Source organism: Schistocerca americana, chromosome 7 (genome assembly GCF_021461395.2).
Source record: "Schistocerca americana isolate TAMUIC-IGC-003095 chromosome 7, iqSchAmer2.1, whole genome shotgun sequence".
NCBI classification, from domain to species: domain Eukaryota; kingdom Metazoa; phylum Arthropoda; class Insecta; order Orthoptera; family Acrididae; genus Schistocerca; species Schistocerca americana.
This window is the reverse complement of record NC_060125.1, coordinates 368553234-368579175: the sequence shown is the minus strand read 5'-3', so window position 1 is coordinate 368579175 and position 25942 is coordinate 368553234. Positions and strand designations below refer to the sequence as shown.

Sequence of the window (25942 nt, the reverse complement as noted above, 5' to 3'; positions counted from 1 at the left end):
AAATCAGGACCTTTGCCTTTCTCGAGCACATGCTCTACCATCTGAGCTACCCAAGCAGCACTCACGACCCGTCCTCACAGCTTTCTTCCGTCAGTAAGGTCCTGAGTAAGGTCCTGAGTTCGAGTCTCGCTCCTGCACACAATTTTAATGTACCAGGAAGTTTCATATCAGCGCACATTGCGCGGCAAAGTGAAAATTTCACTCTGGAAGCACCCCCCAGGCTGTGGCAAAGCCATGTCTCCGCTATGTCCTTTCTCCCAGGAGTGCTAGTTCTGCGAGTTTCGCAGGAGAGCTTCTGTGAAGTTTTTAACGTAGGAGACGAAGTACAGGCGGAAGAAAGCTGTGAGGACGGGTCGTCAGTCGTGCTTGGGTAGCTCAGTTGGTAGAGCACTTGCCCGTGAAAGGCAAAGTCCTGAGTCCAATATCGGTTCGACATACAGTTTTAATCTTCCAGGAGGTTTCAAATATTCATTCACTTGGCATAACGAGAGTGGCTCCTTGTAGTAGCCGAAAGCAAGAAACTTGCACGTCTTATGGAACTGCAGCTCAGTATCATCAGTCCGACTCTCCTCAAGATTCCTTTCATGTAATTCCGACACGTTTCTATTTTAGTGTCTTTTAATCCAAGCCGATATACTTCTTATTCTTATTATGTCTCTCTTACTTCACCTTGACCTTTCCCTTTTCTTTGCGCTTTTTCATTTTTTTCGTCTCTCAAAAAAAAAAAAAAAAAAAAGTCACCCCTGCGGAAACAGCGCCCAGATCACGTGTCCCGGCTGACACAGGCGTTTACACATGGTCTTGCAGTTTTTTTCCCAATAACGATCAAACTCGCCATTTTTCACATACTTTCAATAGGTCGTGCACCAGTTTTTAGAAGCAAAGTCTGTGGCGCAAGCTCGTGACCGGTCTATCGGCGCAACTGTTAAGTACACTATAGCCTTACAAGGAGGGGGAGGGTGGCAGACACATCGCCCCGTTCTTCTTTTACCATCAGAAAAAATCCCAGACTCTCATTCGATAGTAGGTTGAGTGGACCCGGGACCGTCTTGCACTGAAAGAGCGAGGAAAATTCCCGTCCGGGATTGAACCCTGGACCTCCACAGCCGCAGTGTAGTGCTCTACGCGCTCGACCACTGAGTTTGTAGATACACGTACTTAGGAAAAACTATAATGTGCAATCATAAACTGCTATGAAAGGCCTGAATTATTGCTACCAGATTCGTTTATCACAGATCATCATCAAGCAAAGGAATTTTTTCAATCACAGCATTTGTAACGTTTAGCAACACTCTGCATTCCGTCAGAAACGCAAACTGAACATCCGAATTTGATACATTTTAAGCATTATTCGACGTGGCATGGGGACAAGTCGTCGGAAGTCCCCCTCACAAGGGAACATCCCCATCGCACCCCCCTCAGATTTAGTTATAAGTTGGCACAGTGGATAGGCCTTGAAAAACTGAACACAGATCGATCGAGAAAACAGGAAGAAGTTGTGTGGAACTATGAAAAAATAAGCAAAATATACAAACTGGGTCGTCCATGTGTAATATAGGCCCTGTTAAGGGAAGTATGAGACTAGGAGCGCCGTGGTCCCGTGGTTAGTGTGAACAGGTGCAGAACGAGAGGTCTTCATTTGAAATCTTCCCTCGACCGAAAATTTTAACTTTTTATTTTCAGTTTATGTGAAAAACTCTTATGTTTTCATCACTTTTTTTGGAGTGATTATTACATCCACAAGAAAACCTAAATCGAGCAAGGTAGAAGAATCTTTTCACCCATTCGCCAAATGTACTAGTTAGGTGGGTCGACAACATATTCCTGTCATGTGACGCACATGCTGTCACCAGTGTCGTATACAAAATATCAGACGTGTTTTCCTGTGGAGGAATCGGTTGACCTATGACCTTGCGATCAAATGTTTTCGGTTCCCATTGGAGAGGCACGTCCTTTCGTCAACTAATCACACGGTTTTGCGGTGCGGTCGCAAAACACAGACACTAAACTTATTACAGTGAACAGAGACGTCAATGAACGAACGGACAGATCATAACTTTGCGAAAATAAAGAAAGCAAAATATTCAGTCGACGTCAGATTTGAACCAAGGACCTCTCGTTCCGCAGCTGTCCACGCTAACCACGGGACCACGGCGCTCCTCGCCTCAGATGGCCCTTAATATTGCCTATCTTACGCGTGGACGACCCAGTTTGTATATTTTGCTTATTTTTTCATAGTTCCACACAACTTCTTCCTGTTTTCTCGATTGATCTGTGTTCAGTTTTTCAAGGCCTATCCACTGTGCCAACTTATAACTAAATCTGAGGGGGGTGTGATGGGGATGTTCCCTTGTCAGAAAGATTGAACCGTGCTGCCTCTATAGCCATCGATAACTGCGAAAGTGTTGCCGGTGAAGAAGTTTTTGTACGAATTGACTTCTAGATTATGTTGATGGGATTCATGTCGGGCGATATGGGTGGACAAATCATTCACTCGAATTGACCAGAATCTAGTAATTGTGGTTCGTTGACATACCACACCGTAGTCTGGGAACGTGAAGCCGCGCGGGCTAGCCGCGCGCTGTGAGGCGCTTTGTCACGGTCCGCGCGGCTTCCCTCGTCGAAGGTTCGAGTCCTCCCTTGGGTATGGCTGTGTGTGTTGTCCTTAGGGTAAGTTAGTTTAGTTCAGATTAAGTAGTGCGTAAGCTTAGGTACAGATGACCTCAGCAGTTTGGTCCCATAAGACCTTACCACAAATTTCCAAAATTGGGAACGTGAAATCCATAGATGGCTACAAATGGTCTCCAAGTAATCGGACATAACCATTTCCAGTCAATTATCGATCCAGTTGAATTAGAGGAACCAGTCAGTTACATCCCACATATCGAGCCAACACCAGCTTGCACAGTGATTCGCTGACAACTTGGGTCCATGGCTTTGTGGAGTCTGTGCCACACTCAAACCCTACCATCAGCTCTTACCAACTGAAATCGGGATTCATACGATGAGGCCGCGTTTTTCCAGCCGTCTAGGGTCCAACCGATATGGTGACGTGCCCAGGAGAGACTGTGCAAACGATGTCGTAGTGTTAGCAATGGGACTCAGGTCGGTCGTCTGCTTCCTTTGCCCAGTAACGTCAAATTTCGCCGCACTGTCCTAATGAACGCGTTCGTCGGACATCCCACATGGATTTCTAAGGGTTGTTTCACGCAGTATTGCTTGTCTGTTAGCACTGACAAGTCTACACAAACGGCGCTGCTCTCGGTCGTTAAGTGAAGACCGTCGGCCGCTGTGTAGCCCGTGCTGAGAAGTAATGCCTGAAATTTCGTATTCTAGGCACATCTTTGACACTGCGGATCTCTGAAACAATGAATTCTCTAACGATTTCCGAAACTGAATGTCCCATGCGGCCAGCTCCAAGTCTGTTAATTCCCGTCGTGTAGCCATAATCACGTCGCAAACCTTTTCACGTGTATCACCTGAGCACAAATGACAGCACCGCTAATGCACTGCCCTTTTATACCTCGTGTATGCGATTCTACCGCCATCTGTATGTGTGCATAATTTTTGTCACCTCAGTGTGAGTCACCTTGATATGTTTGATTATATGATAGCGGAACAAACACTGGTATCAGTTACTTCTGTAAAATATCTGGGAGTATGCGTGTGGAACGATTTGAAGTGGAATGATCATATAAAATTAATTGTTGGTAAGGCGGGTACCAGGTTGAGATTCATTGGGAGAGTCCTTAGAAAATGTAGTCCATCAACAAAGGAGGTGGTTTACAAAACAGTCGTTCGACCTATACTTGAGTATTGCTCTTCAGTGTGGGATCCGTACCAGATCGGGTTGACGGAGGAGATAGAGAAGATCCAAAGAAGAGCGGCGCGTTTCGTCACAGGGTTATTTGGCAATCGTGATAGCGTTACGGAGATGTTTAGCAAACTCAAGTGGCAGACTCTGCAAGAGAGGCGCTCTGCATCGCGGTGTAGCTTGCTGTCCAGGTTTCGAGAGGGTGCGTTTCTGGATGAGGTATCGAATATATTGCTTCCCCCTACTTATACCTCCCGAGGAGATCACGAATGTAAAATTAGAGAGATTCGAGCGCGCACGGAGGCTTTCCGGCAGTCGTTCTTCCAGCGAACCATACGCGACTGGAACAGGAAAGGGAGGTAATGACAGTGGCACGTAAAGTTCCCTCCGCCACACACCATTGATTGGCTTGCGGAGTATAAATGTAGATGTAGATATACAGAGATTTCTATACTGTACGAAACCGGAGAACAATACCGTTGCAGCACGATCATAAAATGTCCGTGCCGTCTAAGCTGCAGGTGTTTGGAAATGATATGTGCGAACAGTACACGGAAGCTGTAATGCCCTGGTTAGGTGCGGAGCAGCAGCGAGACCGGGGATGCAGCGTTCAGCTGAGAGGAGCGACGCGTCGTGTGTACGCTCGTCAGCCGTCAACGTCAACCGTCGACCGCCTGCCGTCAGCTGCCACGCTTCGGGCGATGCGTCGCTCAGTCCCCCTCCCTCCCGCCGCCCCCGCCTTCCACCCCCTTCCCCTTTACCGATTCAGTATTTGCGCGGCCGCGTGCGACCGACCCTGTTTGCGTTTGGTCACGCATGCGCACTGCAGCCGGGGGCGTGATGGCTAATCCCCACGGCCGTCCCATGTGTTATGGTAATGCGGCTCATTTCATTACGTGATACGATTTCACGCAATACTTTGTTTTGCTTATTGCCGGCCATTCTTGTTACAATACGGCTTTAACGAATACCTTCCGCCTGATTAAACCTTTTTCCGGGAATCGGGAGGATAACTGTAATCCATTTCACTGATTAAAAAAGAGGGACTGAGTGCGCGAGACGTGGACGGCTCGCCGCGCTGCGGGACATCTTTTGTCGGCGAATCAGCGGCCTGTTTACCGCACCCGTCTTCCCAGGGGACGGCTATATTGTGCAGCAGAAGTCGCCGACCGGCATTATAAATTTGCGGCTGCGCGCGTAATTCAATCCCTTCACCCAATCTGCACTGATAGAGCTGTGCGGTCGCGTCCGACACCGTTACGACCTTCGCCCTTGTAACCGTCGACTGCTTCCCTTCTTCTTCTCCTTTTTCTTCTTATTATTATTTGCGTCGAAATCCTGTAGGATCACGAAAGGCATTCTGCCTCATTTCAGCATTCTTTTTTATCTTCCACGATTCTCTCACTTTCTCGATGGAGTCTAACGTCAGCCAATTTCAGTCCACTTTGTCCATGGTCTCTTTGGGACTTCATTCTCTGACCTAACATTACATTTGTATCTTGTCTCTATATACAGGGTGCGTCAAAAAAATGTACAAACACTTTGAAGCGTCATAGAAAATTTATTTCCCCGTTCTACAATGTTAAATTTCTGGAAATGGAAAGCTTAAAGTCCAATTGGAAAAATAAATGTACTTTGCAAATGTGATTAATATTCAAACTGGTGGCCTTCAGCATCAATACATTTCTGAGTACGAGTCACCACTGATTCTGTACATCGTATCAAAGTGTCCAATGCGATTTCTGCGCACACCGCCTGAAGCTCATTCCAAAGTGTGTCCAGGTTACGTGGTTTACGCTTGTACACCTCATCTTTTACTGTGCCCCATAAGAAGAAATCCAGCGGCGTGAGGTCTGGAGAGCGCGCAGGAAACTCTATTGGTCTCCTGTGTCCTATCCACTGGCCTATCACATTGTGATCCAGGTATGCTCGTACATCCCTATGATAGTGCGGCGGGGCACCATCCTGTTGGAAATAAAACTCATCATTACCGTATAATGCACTAATGGCAGGGAATATGGAGTCAGCAAGCATTGTTAGGTACGTTTCTCCAGTAACAGTACTTTCAAAGAGGAAAGGTCCAATGAGTCCCCTTGCAGACAAACCACACCACACATTTACACCAGGCTAATTCGCAGCCTTTTCAACTGTAATTGAGGATTATCTTCAGCCCAGTACACATAATGATGCCTATTGACAGTTCCACTGAGTTTGAATTGGGATTCATCCGACCAAATTATGCTACTCATAAATCCCGGTTCACGTCTCACCATCTCCTGAACCCATTCACAAAATTCTAACCTTCGATCTGGATCGTCGTCACTTTGCTGTTGCACCAGCCTTGGAATGTACACACGAAACTTGCCTTTCTTCAGAATGCGTAGAACACTACCAGCACTTACATTACTCTTACGTGCCGCTTGCCTTGAAGATTTTTGAGGCGAACGCTGTAACAGTTCCAAGACCGCAGTTGTGGAAACATCACTTGTAGCTGTACGAGGTCGCCCTAATCGACCTTTAGGCACATCACACACTGTTCCATGAATTTCGAATTTCTCTCGTAGACGTGTAATTGTTAACCTTGAAGGAGGTTCTGTACCATACTCACTTCTCCACTGTCTTCTAACCGCAGCTACATTCTCAAACTTCCAGTACCATTTAATTATCTGCTTCCGCGCTTCAAAGCTCAAACGCACGTCCGCCATGTTGCAGTCACTTCCTTGCCACTGCTGCCACCTGTTGAAGAAACGTAACATTACTTTCTCACCGATATTTAACTTTGTAGAACGGGAAATAAATTGTCTATGACAGTTCAAAGTGTGTATACATTTTTTTGACGCACCGTGTATGTTTCTGCGTCAAAATTCAATTTGTGTTTTTTCTAGTTCAAGTTCGATTTGTGTGGTCCACGGTACAGTTGACTTGATCCCTTGTAAGTGAGAATTGTCTTGTTGGTGATACGCTGCTGATGTGCTAGTAAGAACTTAAACCTTCTTTTTTGACATCTGTTGCTAGGTTTGACATCTTTTTGTGGTTTTCATTCAGTGTAATCTGTATCTCTCTTCTGGAAGCTTCGCACCGAGAATTTTTCTCATGCTTTTTCGTTCTTCCTTCAGGATGCTTTCCATGTTGCTTTTCGTGTGGAGTATTAGTGTCTCATCTGCATACAGTATTTCAGGCTTGGTTAGTGTGTTGTAGTCTTTGATATTTGTTTGAATGGACATGCATTCCTTATTATATATGTCTTCTGTTTTGCCGTAATCTGTCCTCATTTTTTGTCGTCGAGTCTTCTATGCAGTCTTCTCTCAATCTGTAGCTTCGAGGATTTCACGTAGAAATTTGAAATGTGTACCTCTCTTTATCTTGCCATATTTTATGTCAAATTTTTTATCTTTAATTTTAAGCAAACGAATTCAGACTTCTGGAAAGAGATTGGTTGGCTAAATTTTTCTGTACATTCTTTTTATATCTGTGTTTTTTTGGGTGCTGTTGCTTCGTTATCCGAAAGAATGGCCAGGTCGTCTGCGAAAGCCAGGTTTGAGATTTCTATCATGTTCCGGAATCGTCCTGGCCGTGTTGGTTTCCAGTGTCCTTGGATTTTCAGTTCCTTTTCCCATTCCCTCAGTACTTTTCCCAGGACTAGGTTGGACAAGAGAATAATCAATCGCCTTGGCGTATTCCAGTTCTGATCATGAAGGGATCATAGATTACACCCATGAATCTAACTTTCCATATTGTGCCAGCCAACGGTTGTTTGATTAGTAGTTGTGTTTTTAGCTCGAGTCCCTGTTCTTCTAAGATCTTGCGTGTGTTATTCATTTATTCAAACTCATCTCTTAGGGTCATCAAGCCCTCTCTTACATCGAACCAGGGTTTCACACAAACAGTGCCTAACAATGTGAGTAATATTGACCATGAATTAATCAAGTTAATACTAGCAGTACTTGTTCTATTGCTGCTGCTGGCACTAACAGTCGTAATAGTAATATTAATAATAATAATGACAGTCATAACGACAGTAAAAACAATAATAATAGTGGCAAATATAAAAAAATTCATAGGTGTAGAAATAGATATTTTCTGATCTAACGAGTTCCGGGGAAAGGAAATTTAAGGAGACTGCAAAGAATATTGGGAAATAAGAAAGATCTATCTGGAAATACGGATGAACGAGGGTAACGAATGCTACAGGGACAATAGTAACCATTACTGTTACTTTAGTAGATTTGTCATTAACTGTCTTCTGAAGATGGAGATGCTATTTAGTTCTTTAACACAATGCGGGAGTTACTGCAGAGTCGGGTTCCTGCTGCTGAGAAAGACTTCGGGGAAGTGACTGAACATTGGAGAGAGACAGAAAAGATTTTGCACCGGTGGGAAACGGTGTTTCTGAAGTGCTGTTCAGACAAGAGCGTTAAGGTCGAGGAGAGATATGGCGGACAGTGCACGTTGATAAGACAAGACAGAAGACAGAATCTACGGAAATCTCAGCATGGATAGCTGTGCATGGGATGGTGAAATATTCTCAAAAAATCGAACATTACAGATATAACCAACATAGGTATTCATAAACAGTTCCAGCGCCGCACACTTTCCAAAAAACTCATTGCAAAATAACATCGCTGTAAACAATAAATGGAAATCGAAGTGTTTGTGCGAAGTTTCTTCTTCAGGTAAAGAGGAAAGAGCTTTTTATCTTTTTGTGTATAAGCACCGACATGTAGGCAAACGTTTTTACCGCCCCTTATATTTCTGTCTTCTTCATTCCGATTCACCACCTCCCCACTAGATTTTAGACCTACCCACCGAATCCTCAGCATTCTCCTGTAGCATCACATTTCAAAAACTTGTACACTCGTTTTGGCTGAACTGATTATCGACCAAGTTTCACTTCCGTACAAGGCTACACTCCATACAAACACCCTCAGAAAAGGCTTTCTAAGAATGAAGTTTATATTCGCTGTTATCAGTTTTCTCTGTTTCAGAAATACTTTTCTTCCTATTTCCAGCGGATTTTACATCCTCTTTATTGCATCAGTTATTTTCCTGTCCAAATAACACAATCCATTTACTACTTTCAGTTTTTTATTCCCTAATCTTATTGTTGTGGATTGGCAAGACAGCCAACCCACTATGAGAGGAAGCCGAAAGGCACGCGTTTTAGCTCACGCAGGCTGGCGTGAGGTCTGGAACAGGTCAAGGAAATGAGACTAACAAAAAACGTACGTAGCTGCTGGAATACTTAACTTTAATCCATAATTGGTGAACATCGCTCTTGACGGTACATGTTTTACAGCATCAATAGTAACTGGTAATGGCGCCTTGCTAGGTCGTAGCAAATGACGTAGCTGAAGGCTATGCTAACTATCGCCTCGATAAATGAGAGCGTATTTTGTCAGTGAACCATCGCTAGCAAAGTCGGCTGTACAACTGGGACGAGTGCTAGGAAGTCTCTCTAGACCTGCCGTGTGGCGGCGCTCGGTCTGCAATCTCTTATAGTGGCGACACGCGGGTCCGACGTATACTAACGGCCCGCGGCCGATTTAAAGGCTACCACCTAGCAAGTGTGGTGTCTGGCGGTGACACCACACTTATACTCACAGCATAATGTGGTTTAGTTCTACTACGTTCCATTTCCCCCGTTCATCTTATAACCAGTTTTTAAGACCTTATCTATTCCGTTCAACTGCTCTCCCAAATCCTTTACCGTCTCTGACAGAATTACAGTGGCATCAGCAAACTTTAGAACTTTAATTTAATCTCCCTGAAATTAAATACTGTACACTTTCCAAATTACTCCTTGGTTTGCATTACAGTTTGTTCAACATCTAGATTGAATAAAATTGAGGATAGGCCACAGTTACTACTTCTCTTTCATGTTGTTAGAATTATGCACGTGACATTAGGTAACTTCTGTCAATAACTATTAATTGCGTAGATAGCCCACAGCTGGATAAATGAGCGCCTTATTACGTTGAAGGAAGGAAATACTTTCTCTCGATGGATGTGTGCTTTTTCAAAGAATGTGTGTTTTACGTGCAAATCCGGGTCTAATTAAATGAAGCTGGGACGAATTGTACGTCTTACTTCGGTATCATTAACCACTGAAATGAGCAAGATTTTAACATTTCTCACTACACTTCATTCCTTAAATTGCAATGAAGAGTAACTGTGTGTGTTTGAGTGTGTGTGTGTGTGTGTGTGTGTGTGTGTGTGTGTGTGTGTGTGTGTGTGTGTTGTAGCAGGCCTTAGGAAGGTTAACATTAATCAAGACACATTTCATGTGTTGGTGTAGCTGTCTACGGATATTCTCTGTTTCATGAGGACACTAACGAGTTCGTAAACTGTTGAAGCGATCGGCTTGCTTTAATGAACTTACGTTTTTACGAAATGAAACAATATAGTTTTCTCAGCGACCACAGAACAGTAAACCATTACACCTTGCAACGAAATGTGTAGCATAGTTAAAAGAGGTTATAAAATGAACAGAAATAAAATGAAAACAACGATAATGTGTGTAGTCAAATTTAACCAGGTGATGCTGAGGGAATTGATTAGGAAACGAGACATTAAAAGCAGTAGACCAGATTTTTTGTTTCCGCAGCAAAATAACTGCAGTGGCAGACGAGGATACAGAATCCAGAGCGGTAACAGCAAGAAAAACTTTACTGAAAACGAGAAATCTAATAATCCCTAGCATATTTTAAGTGTTACTGGTTGTATCTGAAACAATTTATCAGGAGTGAAGCTTTATATAGAAGAGAATCGCGTACAATAAGGAGAGAAGAAAAGGACTTAAAATGTGGTGTTACGGAAGAATGCCTAAGTTTACGTGAATACATCGAATACGCAATGAAGAAGACCTAGATATAATCGTGGAGAAAAGAAAGTTGTGTGTGCTGTCTGTAAAATGCTGAATAGGTTGCTGAGGTAAAAGTCATTGACCTCAAGCAATCTGACTTTGTTATGTATTCCAATATTACGCGTTTCGGACATTGCCATCTTCAGGTATCCTGGAGCGTCAAGTTGCACATGATACAGAAGTTAAATGCTGTACCAGTAACGATCACAAGAAGACTTAATGTCGCAGCTAAGCTAAAGAAAGTTGTGGCAGAATTGACTAAAGTAAGAGATATGTTGATAGGAAGAATCTTGTGACCTCAAGGAATAATTATATTATGCGTTTAATACATTGCTATGCCTTTCGAGCATGTTCCGCACATCATCAAGCGTTTTTATTCAAATATCGTTGAAATGGCTCTAAGCACTATGGGACTTAACATCTGAGGTCAGTCCCCTAGAACTTAGAACTACTTAAACCTAACTAACCTAAGGACATCACACACATCGATGCGCGAGGCAGGATTCGAACCTGCGACCGTAGCAGTCTCGCGGTTCCAGACTGTAGCGCCTAGAACGGCTCGGCCACTCCTGCCGGCGATCTCTATTCAAATTCTAATGACTTCTTTGTCGACGGAACGTTAAACACTAATCTGCTCCTCCTCCTCCTTGAGTCAAGACATCAAAGTCCGTCAGAATAATCTCAGTTGACGTCATACGAAAAACATTTCAAGTGGTTTAAATGGCTCTGAGCACTATGGGACTTAACATCTGAGGTCATCAGTCTCCTAGAACTTAGAACTACTTAAACCTAACTAACCTAAGGACATCACACACATCCATGCCCGAGGCAGGATTCCAACCTGCGACCATAGGAGCAGCGCGGTTCCGGACTGAAGCGCCTAGAACCGCTCGGCCACAGCGGCCGGCAAGCATTTTATTGAATGAGTAGGAAACCAAATTTACTGGAAGAATCAATGCAAGCCACAAAGTCACCCAGTGCTGAGTAAAACTTGCTTGAAACTCGTTGCACTCTATTGAATTTACAAATAAATGATGTGAGTGGTAGCGGAATAAAACACGTAATCTAATCATAAGAGGCAAGATACAAAACAGCCTACAGCTATAGTTAAGGAACAGTTAATTTGATAATGGAGAGGGGGAAGAGTTTTAAGTTGTCAAGCCTTGATATCCCTCTATAGCCTAAGTGTTTGTAGGCTGCAGTTAGTATGCAGAGACGAAGAGACATGCACAGGATCGTCTAGCGTGGAGAGCTGCATCAAATCAGTCTTCGGACAGCCGAGCACACTAATGAAAAGAAGATTTTGATGAGATAACGACCATGTTTAGTATGTAGTTCGATAGCACATCGTCGAATACCGTAATGTACCGAGCTGTGGGTACCAAATGGCTGATGATATGCTGATGGTGGTGGAGGGCGTGATAGCTACTTAGGCTTCCATTACCACGGAATTCATGGTGCTGCCACATCTCGCTAACGTACCAATCAGTACGGCTACAGCTCATCGGAAGGGATCGCGGAAGGCGCGAGCGATGAGAACGCGTCAGCTGTCGGCGCGGCGTGGTCTTGGCAGCACTGTAAGGGGGAATCCCCGCGCGGAGGCTGGCGCGGCGTGCTGACGGCGGCGTTGCGTTGCGTTACGTTGCGTGGCGCGGTGTGGCGTGGCGAGCGGACAAGCAAATCCGTGCCGGCGCTGGCTGTGCCGGCGATGCATATTCAGCGGGCGCGCCGCCGTCCCCGCCTCCAATTAGGCTGAAAGTCGGCGGCCGCAGCCACAATGCGCCCTCTGCCTGCCGCCGCTCGCCGTATGTCGTATGCCTACGCCCTCGACAGTCACGAATTAGCTGATTGGCTGCCCGACGACTCTTCTCTGACAGCTCGCCGCCGGCGTCCGCGCCTAATCTCGTCCGATACGTTCCACACTTACGTAGTACCGAACTCAACGTTTATCATGCGAAGCCAGATTCGCAACAAAGGAGGTAAATGCAATGATCGTATGGCATTACTGGCCGGAGCTGGTCCATGTCCCTCTATTTGACGCCACTTCGGCGACTTGCGCGTCAATGAAAATATGAAATGATTACAACGAAGAAAGATCCTAGACTCGGAGGGGAATCGAACCCGGGACCCTACAATTTAGAGGCAGCGCCGCTAACCTCTTTTTCTTTTTTTTCCCCCCTCCTGCCTCCCCTTCAGTCCATCCTTGCGCTAGCCAATATTTTGCTGGAAGCGACACTGGCCGGCCGCGGAGGCCGAGCGGTTCTAGGCGCTTCAGTCTGGAACGGCGCGACCGCTACGGTCGCAGTGTCGAGTCCTGCCTCGGGCATGGATGTGTGTGATGTCCTTAGGTTAGTTAGGTTTAAGTAGTTCTAAGTTCTAGGGGACTGACGACCTCAGATGTTAAGTCCCATAGTGCTCAGAGCCATTTGAACCCATTTGAAGCAACACTACTGGCTATTAAAATTGCTACACCACGAAGATGACGTGCTACAGAGGCGAAATTTAACCGACAGGAAGAAGATGCTCTGATACGTAAATGATTAGCTTTTCAGAGCATTCACACAAGGATGGCGCCGATGGCGACACCTACAACGTGCTGAGACGAGGAAAGTTTCCAACCGATTTCTCATACACAAACAGCAGTTGACCGGCGTTGCCTGGTGAAACGTTGTTGTGATCCCTCGTGTAAGGAGGAGAAATGCGTACCATCACGTATCCGACGTTGATAAAGGTCGAATTCTACCCTGTCGCGATTGCGGTTTATCGTATCGCGACATTGCTGCTCGCGTTGATCGAGATCCAATGACTGTTAGCAGAATATGGAATCGGTGGGTTCAGCAGGGTAATACGGAACACGTGCTGGATCCCAAAGGTCTCGTATCACTAGCAGTCGAGATGACAGTCATCTTATCCGCATATCTGTAACGGATCGTGATGCCACGTCTCGATCCCTGAGTCAACAGATGGGGACGTTTGCAAGATGGCTCAAATGGCTCTGAGCACTATGCGACTTAACTTCTGAGGTCATCAGTCGCCTAGAACTTAGAACTAATTAAACCTAACTAACCTAAGGACATCACACACGTCCATGCCCGAGGCAGGATTCGAACCTGCGACCGTAGCGGTAGCTCGGTTCCAAACTGTAGCGCCTAGGACCGCACGGCCACTCTCACGTTTGCAAGACAACAACCATCTACACCAACAGTTCGACGACGTTTGCAGCAGTATGGACTATCATCTCGGAGACCGTGGCTGCGGTTACCCCTGACGCTGCATCACAGAGCGCCTACCATGGTGTACTCAACGACGAACCTGGGAGCACGAATGGCAAAACGTCATTTTTTCGGAGGAATCCAGGTTCTGTTTACAGCAACATGACGGTCGCATACGTGTTTGGCGGCATCGCGGTGAACGCACATTGGAAACGTGTATTCGTCATCGCAATACTGGCGTATCACCCGGCGTGATGGTATGGGGTCCATTAGTTACACGTCTCGGTCACCTCTCGTTCGCATTGACGGCACTTTGAACAGTGGACGTAAGATTTCAGATGTGTTACGACCCGTGGCTCTACCCTTCATTCGATCCCTGCGAAACCCTACATTTCAGCAGGATAATGCACGACCGCATGTTGCAGGTCCTGTACGGGCCTTTCTGGATACAGAAAATGTCCGACTGCTGCCCTGGCCAGCACATTCTCCAGATCTCTCACCAATTGAAAACGTCTGGTGACTGGTGGCCGAGCAACTGGCTCGTCACAATACGCCAGGCACTACTCTTGATGAACTGTGGTATCGCGTTGAAGCTGCATTGGCAACTGTACCTGTACACGTCATCCAAGCTCTGTTTGACTCAATGCCCAGGTGTATCAAGGCCAGAGGTGGTTGTTCTGGGTACTGATTTCTCAGGATCTATGCACCCAAACTGCGTGAAATGTGATCACATGTCAGTTCTAGTATAATATATTTGTCTAATGAATACCCGTTTATCATCTGCATTTCTTGTTGGTGTAGCAATTTTAATGGCCAGTAGTATATATATATATATATATATATATATATATATATATATATATATATATATAAGGCTCATCGGCCATTTGACCATCTTCTTCTGTGCGGATGCACAAAAGGTGCCCGAACTATTACGGGAATCAGCAAAAAGTCACTAGTAATGAGTATAATGGTCAGGGGCACTATTAATATAATGCACGACAATAAGTTGGGAATGTGGGTCTCACGGGAGGCGTTCCAGAGATAAGTCCCTGCAGTCGCACTATCCTCCGTGTCCTCGGTGGCTCAGATGGATCGTGCTGTACAGTTGGGTCCGTGAACATCGTTTTTTGTTAGCATGCAGGAGGTCTACGGTTCGATCCTGCGTTGGGGCGCACGGCACGGTAGCTCAGCGTGTTTGGTCAGAGAGCTGGTTGGCCTCTGTAATAAAAAAACAGAGTGAAAGGATCAACAACGATCTGGAACGGATGTCGTGTGAGTTCCGCAACGATCAAAACACAACGATCAACTACAAAAAAAGATGGATAGAGAGTCTGCCATGTAAGCAGGAGATCCCGGGTTCGAGTCCCAGTGGGAGCACACATTTTCAACTGTCCCCGTTGACTTATATGAACGACTGTATGCAGCTAGGGGAATTAATCTCATTGAAACAGTATTGTTTCCTTAACAAAGTACCACATATTTTACTTGAAGCTTAAAAAAAACCTTCTCCATCGACAAAACTGACCGAGTGAGTTGCGATAAACCTTCTTGAAGTAATTAAAATGGACTGTCCAGTAAAAGAGGTAGATGTAGAATTATTGGAAGACAAACTGAAGTCAACTTCATGAACATAGTTACGTCTTCCGCAGGTGTATGTACGCCGATTCCGTGGTCGTGTTACGCGCTTTCAGGGATGTTAGAGAAGGGTAAATTTATCAACCTGACGTAAGATATCCTGGTCTGCAAATCCCTGAGTCGAAAGTTATCTGCGAAAATCGTTCTGATAGTTCAACACAGCTACCGATACTGTTGTTGGTAAGACTGTAGGGTTGGCAACTTTCAGAGGTGGTAGTATGGACCAAAAAGGAAAAAGAAATGTAAACATGGGCTATAACATCCGTTCCTCAAGAGCTATGACGACTTGTTTGTCTTCAATACTGTGAAACTCATCTATTCTATTGCAAGGTCACTGGTTTCTATATTTTTGGAGGAGGTAGTATGGACCAAAGCCAGAAAAAATGTCCAGTAAATATGGGCTCTAAAATGCATATCTTAAGAGCTATGAGCACTTGTTCATCTTTGCTATTGTGAAACACTCCTACTGAACTAGTGCACACAGCTCTTCAGAAATGCATTTTGAAACCATATTTATCACTTTTTTCTTCTCTTAGTCCATACTGCGTCCTCCCAAAATATGCAAACCAAAGAGCTTGCAGTAGAAGAAGTCAGAGGTCTCAGAACGATTTTCACTTATAACTTTCGACTCAGGCGTTTGCGGACCAGGGTACCTTACATCAAGTTGATACACTTACCCCTATCTATCACCCCTGAAAGTTTGTAACGTCATCGCGGAATCACCCTGTATATGCCATAACCAAATAAAATTGAACAGATAAAGGTAATCCACTTGCAAGCGGAGTGGACGTCTCGTCAGTCTGTTATTCTCTTCAACACTGCCTCCTCATGTTTGTTTTTCCACTCTTAAGCAATTCAAAGAAATTAAGAAAATTGTAGAATTACTCCAATTAACAGCTGTTTCCATGGGTTATAAATTCAAAACCTTGTTTTTGTCGATCACTTTTAGGAGAACCGTTGTTCTTCAGATGTCGACTACAATACGAGTATGAATAATCAGTTCAGTGATGTCATGTCAGGACTCGTTTCGCTTGATCTAAGTGTCCCCGTTTACGATAGTGCAACCTTTAAGAAATTTTGAAAGTGAGTCTTGTAACTGAGATGGTTCTGCAGCTTACGATGCTTTCCATTGGTACAGAAATAATGTAAATGTCGTGTGACTAGGGCCTCCCGTCGGGTAGACCGTTCGCCAGGTGCAAGTCTTTAGATTTGACGCCACTTCGGCGACTTGCGCGTCGATGAGGATGAAATGATCCTGATTAGGACAACGCAACACCCAGTCCCTGAACGGAGAAAATCTCCGACCTAGGAGGGAGGCGGGAATCGAACCCGCACCCTTACGATTGACATTCTGTCGCACTGACCACTCAGCTACCGAGGGCGGACAGTGGTACAGAACATAAAGCTCTGTAGGCTTCAAATGGCTCTGGGCACTATGCGACTTAACTTCTGAGGTCATCAGTCGCCTAGAACTTAGAACTAATTAAACCTAACTAACCTAAGGACATCACACACATCCATGCCCGAGGCAGGATTCTTACCTGTGACCGTAGCGGTCGCTCGGCTCCAGACTGTAGCGCCTAGAACCGCACGGCCACTCCGGCCGGCAAGCTCTGTAGGGTAGGTAATGTGTGGACTATGACGAAGTGAACAAAATGTCCCATTAGCCAAGTTTAGCTTTACTACTTTGCACTTAGGTGAAGTTTCCACGAGTGATAGCCTCAGATCACGAGGTGTGGGGCCGGCCGCGGTGGCCGTGCGGTTCTAGGCGCTCCAGTCCGGAGCCGCGCTGCTGCTACGGTAGCAGGTTCGAATCCTGCCTCGGGCATGGGTGTGTGTGATGTCCTTAGGTTAGTTAGGTTTAAGTAGTTCTAAGTTCTAGGGGACTGATGACCACAGCAGTTGAGTCCCATAGTGCTCACAGCCATTTGAACCATTTTTGAGGTGTGGGCACGAACGGTGGTGTGTCATGTACATACCGAGCACCAATTGTTTCTGAAATGGACTACTGTACATTTTTCTAGCCGCGCTGGATTAGCCGAGCGGTCTAGGGCTCTGCAGTCATAGACTGTGGAGCTGGTCCCTGCGGAGGTTCGAGTCCTTCCTCGGGCATGGGTGTGTGTGTTTGTCCTTAGGATAATTTAGATTAAGTAGAGTGTAAGCTTAGGGACTGATGACCGAAGCAGTTAAGTCCCATAAGATTTCACACACATTTGAACAACACATTTTTCTAGTCGAGAGTTCTTTAAAGGAGAGGTACACCCACTACCGGTCCGGCAAAAGATTCAACTTCTTAGAAACTATCTACAACCACATTAGCGCCCAATTAGGAACCTAGCCGTATGTGAACGGAACTTCCCGTACTGGTATTTGTTTGGCCCTACTTGAACCATTCAAATGAAAGGAGGTTACCTGCAGACTTCCAGAAACGCCACAGTGTTTTTGGCTGTCATCGAACGTGAGCATCAGGTTTTTGAGGGCGGCTGGATTTCAGTTCAACCTCTCACGGAATGTGTCAATTTGTCACTAGCTGCTCTCCGTTCGGTCTTGAGGACATTTCCCAGGCTCACGGAGCGGCTGAAAAATCGATAGACAAGGCACGCGAGGGCATACTGCTCTGTTAAGCATTCGAGGACATGGATAGAGACGGATACCTGCGCATCCCAGCTGGCAGTTTTGCTACAGACTGCTACTGGCAGCTGTGGGTGCCTGAATAGCGGGAGCAGCCTCGAGTAGCGGCAGAGGATCCGCCATATGGGAGGCGCTACAATGCGGGGCTGCAATTACCTCTGGGCGGGCGGCGGTCGAGCCGAGGGCCAACAGGGATCCGGCGCGGCTGGCAGGCCGGCGCTGTTTACCGCGGCCTGCCCCCACACAGATAAGCATCGCCATCAACCGAGGGGCAGAGGATACCGACTGTCGGGCCGTCGCAGCTCCTTTCACGCTGTCCACGGTTGTCGCTAGTCCTCGCTGACAACAGTAGACGATCCGGAGTCCCCGAAGCCGTCGGCATGGACACCCGCTTTAACGCCGCGCCGGTCAAAACTTGACATACTTAGAATCCCGGAGGCTGAACACAGATATATTGCCGTGGTTCTGCTTCCCACATCTGCTCACAAGGTCATTCTCAAGTGGAGGCCTGTTCACACTACACGGAAGACCAACGCAGCGGTCACCTCAAGTATACGATACCGAACGGTAAAATAAGGTTATGAGATACTATGACAAAAAAATTCGGAGTATACACCGAGGGAAAAAAAAGATCGCAACACCAAGAAGGAGTAAGTTGATACGTGTGTTTCTATATCTGGAAGATGATATCTATTGAAATTACGCACTAGTCGCTTAAGAGTGGCGACTATGAGGATGCAATTCAGGTTTGCTTTAAATACACGCTATAACGGTAGTGATCGCTAGTTACCTTTCAGACTGGACGTGGTGAATTGATGTTAGTTAAGACTGCTTTTAAGGTTCAAATGGCTCTGAGGCCTATGGGACTCAACTTCTGACGTCATCAGTCCCCTAGAACTTAGAACTACTTAAACCTAACTAACCTGCGGACATCACACACAACCATGCCCGAGGCAGGATTCGAACCTGCGACCCTAGCGGTCACGCGGTTCCAGACTGTAGCGCCTAGAACCGCTCGGCCACTCCGGCCGGCAACTGTCACTTCGCCGTAAAATTTGTGCGAAAGGACTTTAGTTATGGTAGTTCCCGGATTTCTCGCGTTACGCGAGCGGCGCCTTAACCGCTTCGGCTATCGCAGCACGACTCACGCCAGACCTAGACTTGAAAATGGTTCAAAGGGCTCTAAGAACTATGGGACTTAATATCTATCATCCCCTAGACTTAGAACTACTTAAACGTAACTAACCTAAGGACATCACACATATCCATGCCCGAGGCAGGATTCGAACCTGCGACAGTAGCAGCAGCGCTCTGTTAGTTAGGTTTATGTACTTCTAAGTCTAGATGACTCATGACTTCAGATGGTAAGTTCCATAGTGCTTAGAGCCATTTTGCACAGAGACGGAAGAAATTAGTGTTTGCCGTGAAAGACTTTAAGAGACCTTTTAGGGGAATTTTCAGGGCGGTAAGCAACGTCTTTGAGATGAGCTTTAAATTTCTTTACTAATTTGTGAATTGCATCACGACTCGGAATTCGAACATCTGGAAAGGACTGTTCAAACAGCTCCGGGCAGTACGTGCGGACTCTGTACGCGCATATCAATCCTAAATAAACACTCATTGTGGAATGGAATAACCCGGTCTTGCCATTGTTACGTTCGCAAACTTCACTGTTACAAATTTGACGTTTGTTTCACTGTTCGAATCACACTGGACGAAAAGGAGCCTTGTTCGGAATTAACAGGGTGACGCGGGACCCATTTGACCAATCTGCGCGGCTCTGGTGACGAGCAAACACAACCCCACGTGTGCGCTCATCAGATAAATGGAACACCCTGTAGATGGATAATGGTTGTCTGTGATATGGCCTGCGCAGTCACATTACTTACTTCAGACTTATTTCAAGACGACAATGATGCATCGTCTGCTGACTCTAAGATTCGGCGTCTTCGCTCTTCTTTTTGTGCTGCAATACTCTGTAAGCCAGCCAAGTCTTGCTTGTCTAGTGTAACGGAGTGTGTGTGTGTGGGTGCAGGTGTCGTCCATCAACCGCGTGCTGCGCAACCTGGCGGCGCAGAAGGAGCAGCAGGTGACGGCGCAGAGCGAGTCTGTGTACGACAAGCTGCGCATGTTCAACGGCCAGGCGGCCGGTTGGGCATGGTACCCGGGCGCGCCGCCTACGCCGCACCTAGGCTTGGCGCCCGCGGCGGGCATGCTGCCTGGACAGGCGGCGCGCGATGACCTCCACAAGAGGGGTGAGTACCCAGCTAATACCCAGTACTTAGTATCCAACATGCATTACCTAGTGCCCAGTACCTGCTGCCTAGTACCCAGTACCTACTACCTAGTATCTTGTACGTGGTATTCTGTGCCCAGTACCAAGTACCTGGTACCCTGTACCTCTATGGAGACTTCAGCACCCATTCAGCTGACGAGGAGAACACGGCAAATGCTATCACCCTATTTCCAAGGAACTTCGCTCAATGGAAGAAGAATAAGCAACTCGTGTCCCGGTTTATCCGTAGATAACGACCGTTTCTGAAAAAATCCGACGGTCAAAATTTTCGGCGAATTTTCGAGGTACTCCATGTGCCTTTTACTACGCGAAACCTTCAGACTAGCACCACGGCGTCTTAATTTTGCGCCCCGTATTCGAACAGATTGCTGTCCATTTATTATTATTATTATTATTATTATAAGAACGATTGTTCCCCTTTAGGAGAGCGATTGAACTTGAATTCATAATTTTATCTCCGGACGTTTTTCTTCTTTGCTTCCCAAAAACTCTTCTTCCTCTCAGAATGCTCCTTCTTCCGTTCTTCTGTCCATTTTTTACCAGACTGGCGCGATTTTCTTTCCTCAAACTTCACACTTGTGATTTTATTCCGGCACTCAGTGTGGTCTTCGAGATTTTTTTATGTTGATCTCCTGCAGATCCCTCTGGATTTCTTTCAGCCATTCTGTGCCGCATTTACTCTTTGTTATAATATTGAAAATTTTTCTTGCTGTTCTGGAGTCTTCCATCCTGTAGCTAGGCGTTTTCTGATTTCGTCTGTTACTGTGTTGGTCTTTATACAGAGCTCGTTTTGTGGTCTCTTCATCCAAATGCCGTTTTTGTTGATTGCCCCATAAATCTTCCTGAGAATTTTTCTTTCTTGCTTTTCTATTTCCCTACTTTTTGAGTGACCAACAATCACCATTGTTTCAGTTGCGTAGTTTGCTTCTGGAAGAATCGCCGTTCTATAGTGCCTTAATTTTGCGCCTGTCGAAATGCACGTACTCTGGTATTTGCTCCGTCATCCATATGTCTGATATTATATAATGTAGTTTCTGCATAAGTATAGGATCGTTTAGTTTCCAGAATTCAGCAGTGATCCCATCTTCTCCTGCTGCTTTGTTATTTTTCAACTGTTTGACTACCTCTATAATTTCCTCGAGAGCCGGGGCATATGAGACTGGGTGTGTGAATACTGGAGAAGACAAGTGTTTCTTGGGGTGGTTCGCAGTTGAGGAGGGATCTGAAATATTGGGCTAAGATTTTGCAGTTATTTTTCGTATTAGTTTCCAAAGAACCACTCCACAAGCCAGGCGCTTAGTATCCCTGTAAGTTTTCTCTGAAAGTCTTATAGAAATTTCTTGTGTTATTTTTGTTGAAATCTCGCTGGATTTCGCAGTCTGTTGTTCTCATATCTCCGTTTTCCTTTTCTAATTATTTTTGTGGTCTGTTTTTGGGTTTTAAGGAAGTTCTCCCAGTTTTCTTCAGTTTTGTGACTGCTAAATTAATGTTTATATTTATTTTGTTTTTATTGTTTTAATTTATCTACCCATGTCCGTTGAAGGTTCAAATGGTTCAAAGCACTATGGGACTTAACATCTGAGGTCATCAGTCCCCTAAAACTTAGAACTACTTAAACCTAACTAACCTAAGGATATCTCACACATCCATGCCCGAGGCAGGATTCGAACGTGCGACCGTAGCGGTCGCCCGTTTCCATACTGAAGCGCCTAGAACCGCACGGTCACACCGGCTGGCGCGTCCGTTGAAGGCTACTACACGAATGTTTCTTATCAAATTTAGGAATAGAAGGGTGTTACATTAATCGTAAAAGTACAACTAGATTTCACAATAAGTGTCACACATTTATTATGCAATATATTTGTGTAAGACATGTTGAAGATTTACAATCTTTTTAAATTCTCAGATTCTAATATTTCATCTCATACCAATTCTTATATTAATTCTTATATTTTATTCGTGTGTTTATCCTTCAGGAAGATTTGGTGCATTTCTTTGGATGTTTCTGACCGTAGAAAAATTCGCAACGCAGTCACTGCGAATACCACAAGTTTCGAGCAAAGGCAGGTTCACAACAGTGCCGTTACTTTATATGAATCTCACTCGAGAAAGAAACGTAGTTAACATTGGTGAATATTTCGTGCGTTGGAAATAATTTCGGGGCAAACAATGCGCTTGCAACTGATTATGGATCCACTTACACAAATAATATTTCATTTTTTTAAATTCATTCATCTGATATATGAATAAGGACAACGTTATATCAATTACACAGGAAAACATTCGTTTAGTAATCTTCTACAGACATGGGTATATAAATGAAAAACAAAAATAAAAGTAATATCGGGTTTCGAACAAGAGTAAGTACTACTGTGCCACCGTTTCGTCTGAGTATATAGCGCGATAAAAGGGACGTGAAGTACCTCGAAAATGTTTCGAAAATTTTGACTGTCGCTCTTTCAGAAATGATAGAGTATCTACAGATAAGCCGAGTCACGTGTTCACTTATTTTGCCCCCTCTTCCAATGAGTGAAGTTTCTGCGAAATCGAGTTCTGGCACTTGCCGTGTTCTCGTGAGTCGTGTTGTGCTGCTGCTCTAGCGCCTGAGGACAGGCAACCTGTTACACACCCATTAGATTCCGCATGCCTGCAGGCAAGCAGTAGAACACAGCAGAACGCCACTAACCTGAATGGGCGTCGAAGTCTCTGTACAGATGTATTTTTAAAGTGGTTCATAGAGGAGTGCTAGAGGCACTGAGGATATTACCAAACTCAGGGGCCTCAGACAGACTCTTTGCTGTTTTATTCACACACGTGTCAATGTTGCGCCCAAGTGATCACGCCACAGGAGGGCGCGAAATAGAAGAGTTGATGAAAGCATGAATACCGTTTGCTGCTTAGCTTCACATACAGATTTCAGTGAATGGTTTAGAACGGTCCCTAGTGGTTCTACACGTGATCCAGGGCAAAGATTGCAGTCACACTGCACTTTAGAGGGGTTAGATCATTTTGCAGTCCCATGATGTCCTTAGAGAAGGGGTGAGACGTCCATGGGGGTGTCAACAGTGTCGAACTTTGTCAAGAACGTCGTTCTGTTACTCATAGAACTGTGAACTGTCGTTCTCGACCGGGAAATGTGTGGGAAACAACTCCCAATTGAAGAGGTGGTTTCATTGCCCCCACCCCCCCATGCCACTTCCTGAGACCTTTTAGTGTCAGTTCTGAGTGGTGGTGTGTCTGAAATAATTCCTTCCGCCACGCATAAGAGAACCGCGTGCTTTCGACACTGGAATTCGTGGTTCTGACCTCCATGACACCCGGCCGGAGTGGCCGTGCGGTTCTAGGCACTACAGTCTGGAACTGAGCGACCGCTACGTTCGCAGGTTCGAATCCTGCCTCGGGCATGGATGTTAGGTTAGTTAGGTTTAATTAGTTCTAAGTTCTAGGCGACTGATGACCTCAGCAGTTAAGTCGCATAGTGCTCAGAGCCATTTGAACCTCCATGACAGAGGCGTCAAACTAAGGACTGACATGCGGGAAAGAGGATGTGTGAAGACTTTCCCATCACGTAGCACGTCCACGGTGGCGTTGTACAGAATTGTAGTGAAATTTGGTGCCAATGTGACGTCATTAACCAAACTTGCACTACACATAAACTTTAGCCTTTTTTTTGCGTATGTCCGTACCTCGCTATCCGGAGCGCAGCCGAGCCCGAAGATAACGTCGCAGGACGCCTACCTTTGGCACAATTAAAGAGAAAGGTCATTTTATATTATTTATTTATTCTTCACAATTAGAGACTGTTATCTGGAAAACTATAATGGACCACAAGAAAGATATTTTCTTGGATAATAATAAATTTGTATATTAACTATTTATTTATGATACTTAGTCTTTTTTATAACTACGGAGGAAAGGTAGTAGGCATCTTTGAGCCAAATTCCAAACTTCTCCGTCGCAATGGGAGACAATTACGCGGTTTCTAAAACATGAACCTTTAATTGTGTCACGCAGCGTACTTGACTGATCTCAACAATCTACACACTCACGACATTCCTGGGGGTTGATTTTTTACTATATAAGTCCAGAAAATTGTAGAATAGTGGAGGAAGACCTGCAGAGGACAACGCTCGGTTCTGGGACAGGCAACTGACCGTCAGCATCAACAAAGACCTGTTATTGATTGTTTACACAGTTGCCGAACAACCACCGATGAGTGGTTTCTTTAGTAAGAACAGACGACTGATAAGCTTATATCGTTTCGTGCATAGGGGCCTGAGGATGATTCAAATGAGGCACCGAACTGCGCTGCGCGGGATTAGCCGAGCGGTCTCAGGCGCTGCAGTCATGGACTGGGCGGCTGGTCCCAGCGGAGGTTCGAGTCCTCCTTCGGGCATGAGTGTGTGAGTTTGTCCTTAGGATAATTTAGGTTAAGTAGTGTGTAAGCTTAGGGACTGATGACCTTAGCAGTTAAGTTCCATAAGATTTCACACACATTTGAACATTTTGAACACCGAACCACTCCAGAGATTCGACAGGCTGTAGGCCGCTCCATTCGCACCACCAATAGAACAGGCTCTGCTAACGGTATACTACGCCTTCCACATCGCTGACAATGGGTTCTGCACAACGCTGGTGACTACTTTGAAGGACAGTAATAGGTGCAAACATGTAACTCTTTTGTATCGGTTGCGAATAAACAGTTGCCGCTATTTAAGTTCCAACCCTCGTATGTTGAGTTCGACTACAGGCCGCCGCCGTCGTCAAGACTTCCAGACGACCATGTAGATTGTTGAATGGTCCTTACGGTTCGTTTCCTGCTCGCGAGTTGTGCGTCCAGCGCTGCGCACAGTATGAGAAGAGTCATCCCCACCGACGTGGCGCTGTCGCCGGTACAGGGCGCTGCGCCGCCAAAACGGCCGTGAAAAGCCCATAAATTATCGTAAAAATGCAGTTCATTAACGCCATCCGCGGTGGCGGCTATTCATCAGGCGCGTCCGCAATCTGGCCAGCGACAACGGCAATTAACAACCCAGCCGCCGCGGCACCGCCCGTCCGGTCTCCCCACTGCATCGGCCGGCGCCTCGCTCCACTGACGGCGGTCAGCGGCACGGGGGACAGCCCCACGTTTAGCAACAAGCGTACTTCTCTCATATCACATCTGGGGACTAGTGCACAAACAAAAGCTTTGCACCATCTACACATCTGCGAAGGTGCGTAGGTTTAGATTCTGTGGGGGCAGGGAAAGAAAAACGAACGTTACCAAACCACACAGCCTGACAAAGAAAGTCACTCATCCAGAAGACTTAGCCAGATGTCAGTGTAACTTCATACACTGGCACGCCATCGACGGGTATGTAAATAAATAAAATTGCATTTCTCCATGATAGACTGGCCACCAGAGTGCATTACCGATGATCGTTTTCAGTCTTGTTACCAGGTGTGGTAGAGTATGTAAGGAGTGTAGCAGCGTCAGATGCTGACAGACC

The 25942-nt window shown here is 45.6% G+C and overlaps 1 protein-coding gene across 1 annotated transcript in view; it reads left to right on the top strand.

Annotated features, from left to right (window-relative positions):
• LOC124622943 (paired box protein Pax-6-like) overlaps positions 1 to 25942 on the top strand; it is a 341169-nt gene that overhangs the window by 158820 nt on the left and 156407 nt on the right. The window contains exon 4 of the mRNA XM_047148734.1: positions 20193 to 20412. Coding sequence (XP_047004690.1) covers positions 20193 to 20412 — 220 coding nt within the window. The remainder of the gene's footprint in view (positions 1 to 20192; positions 20413 to 25942) is intronic.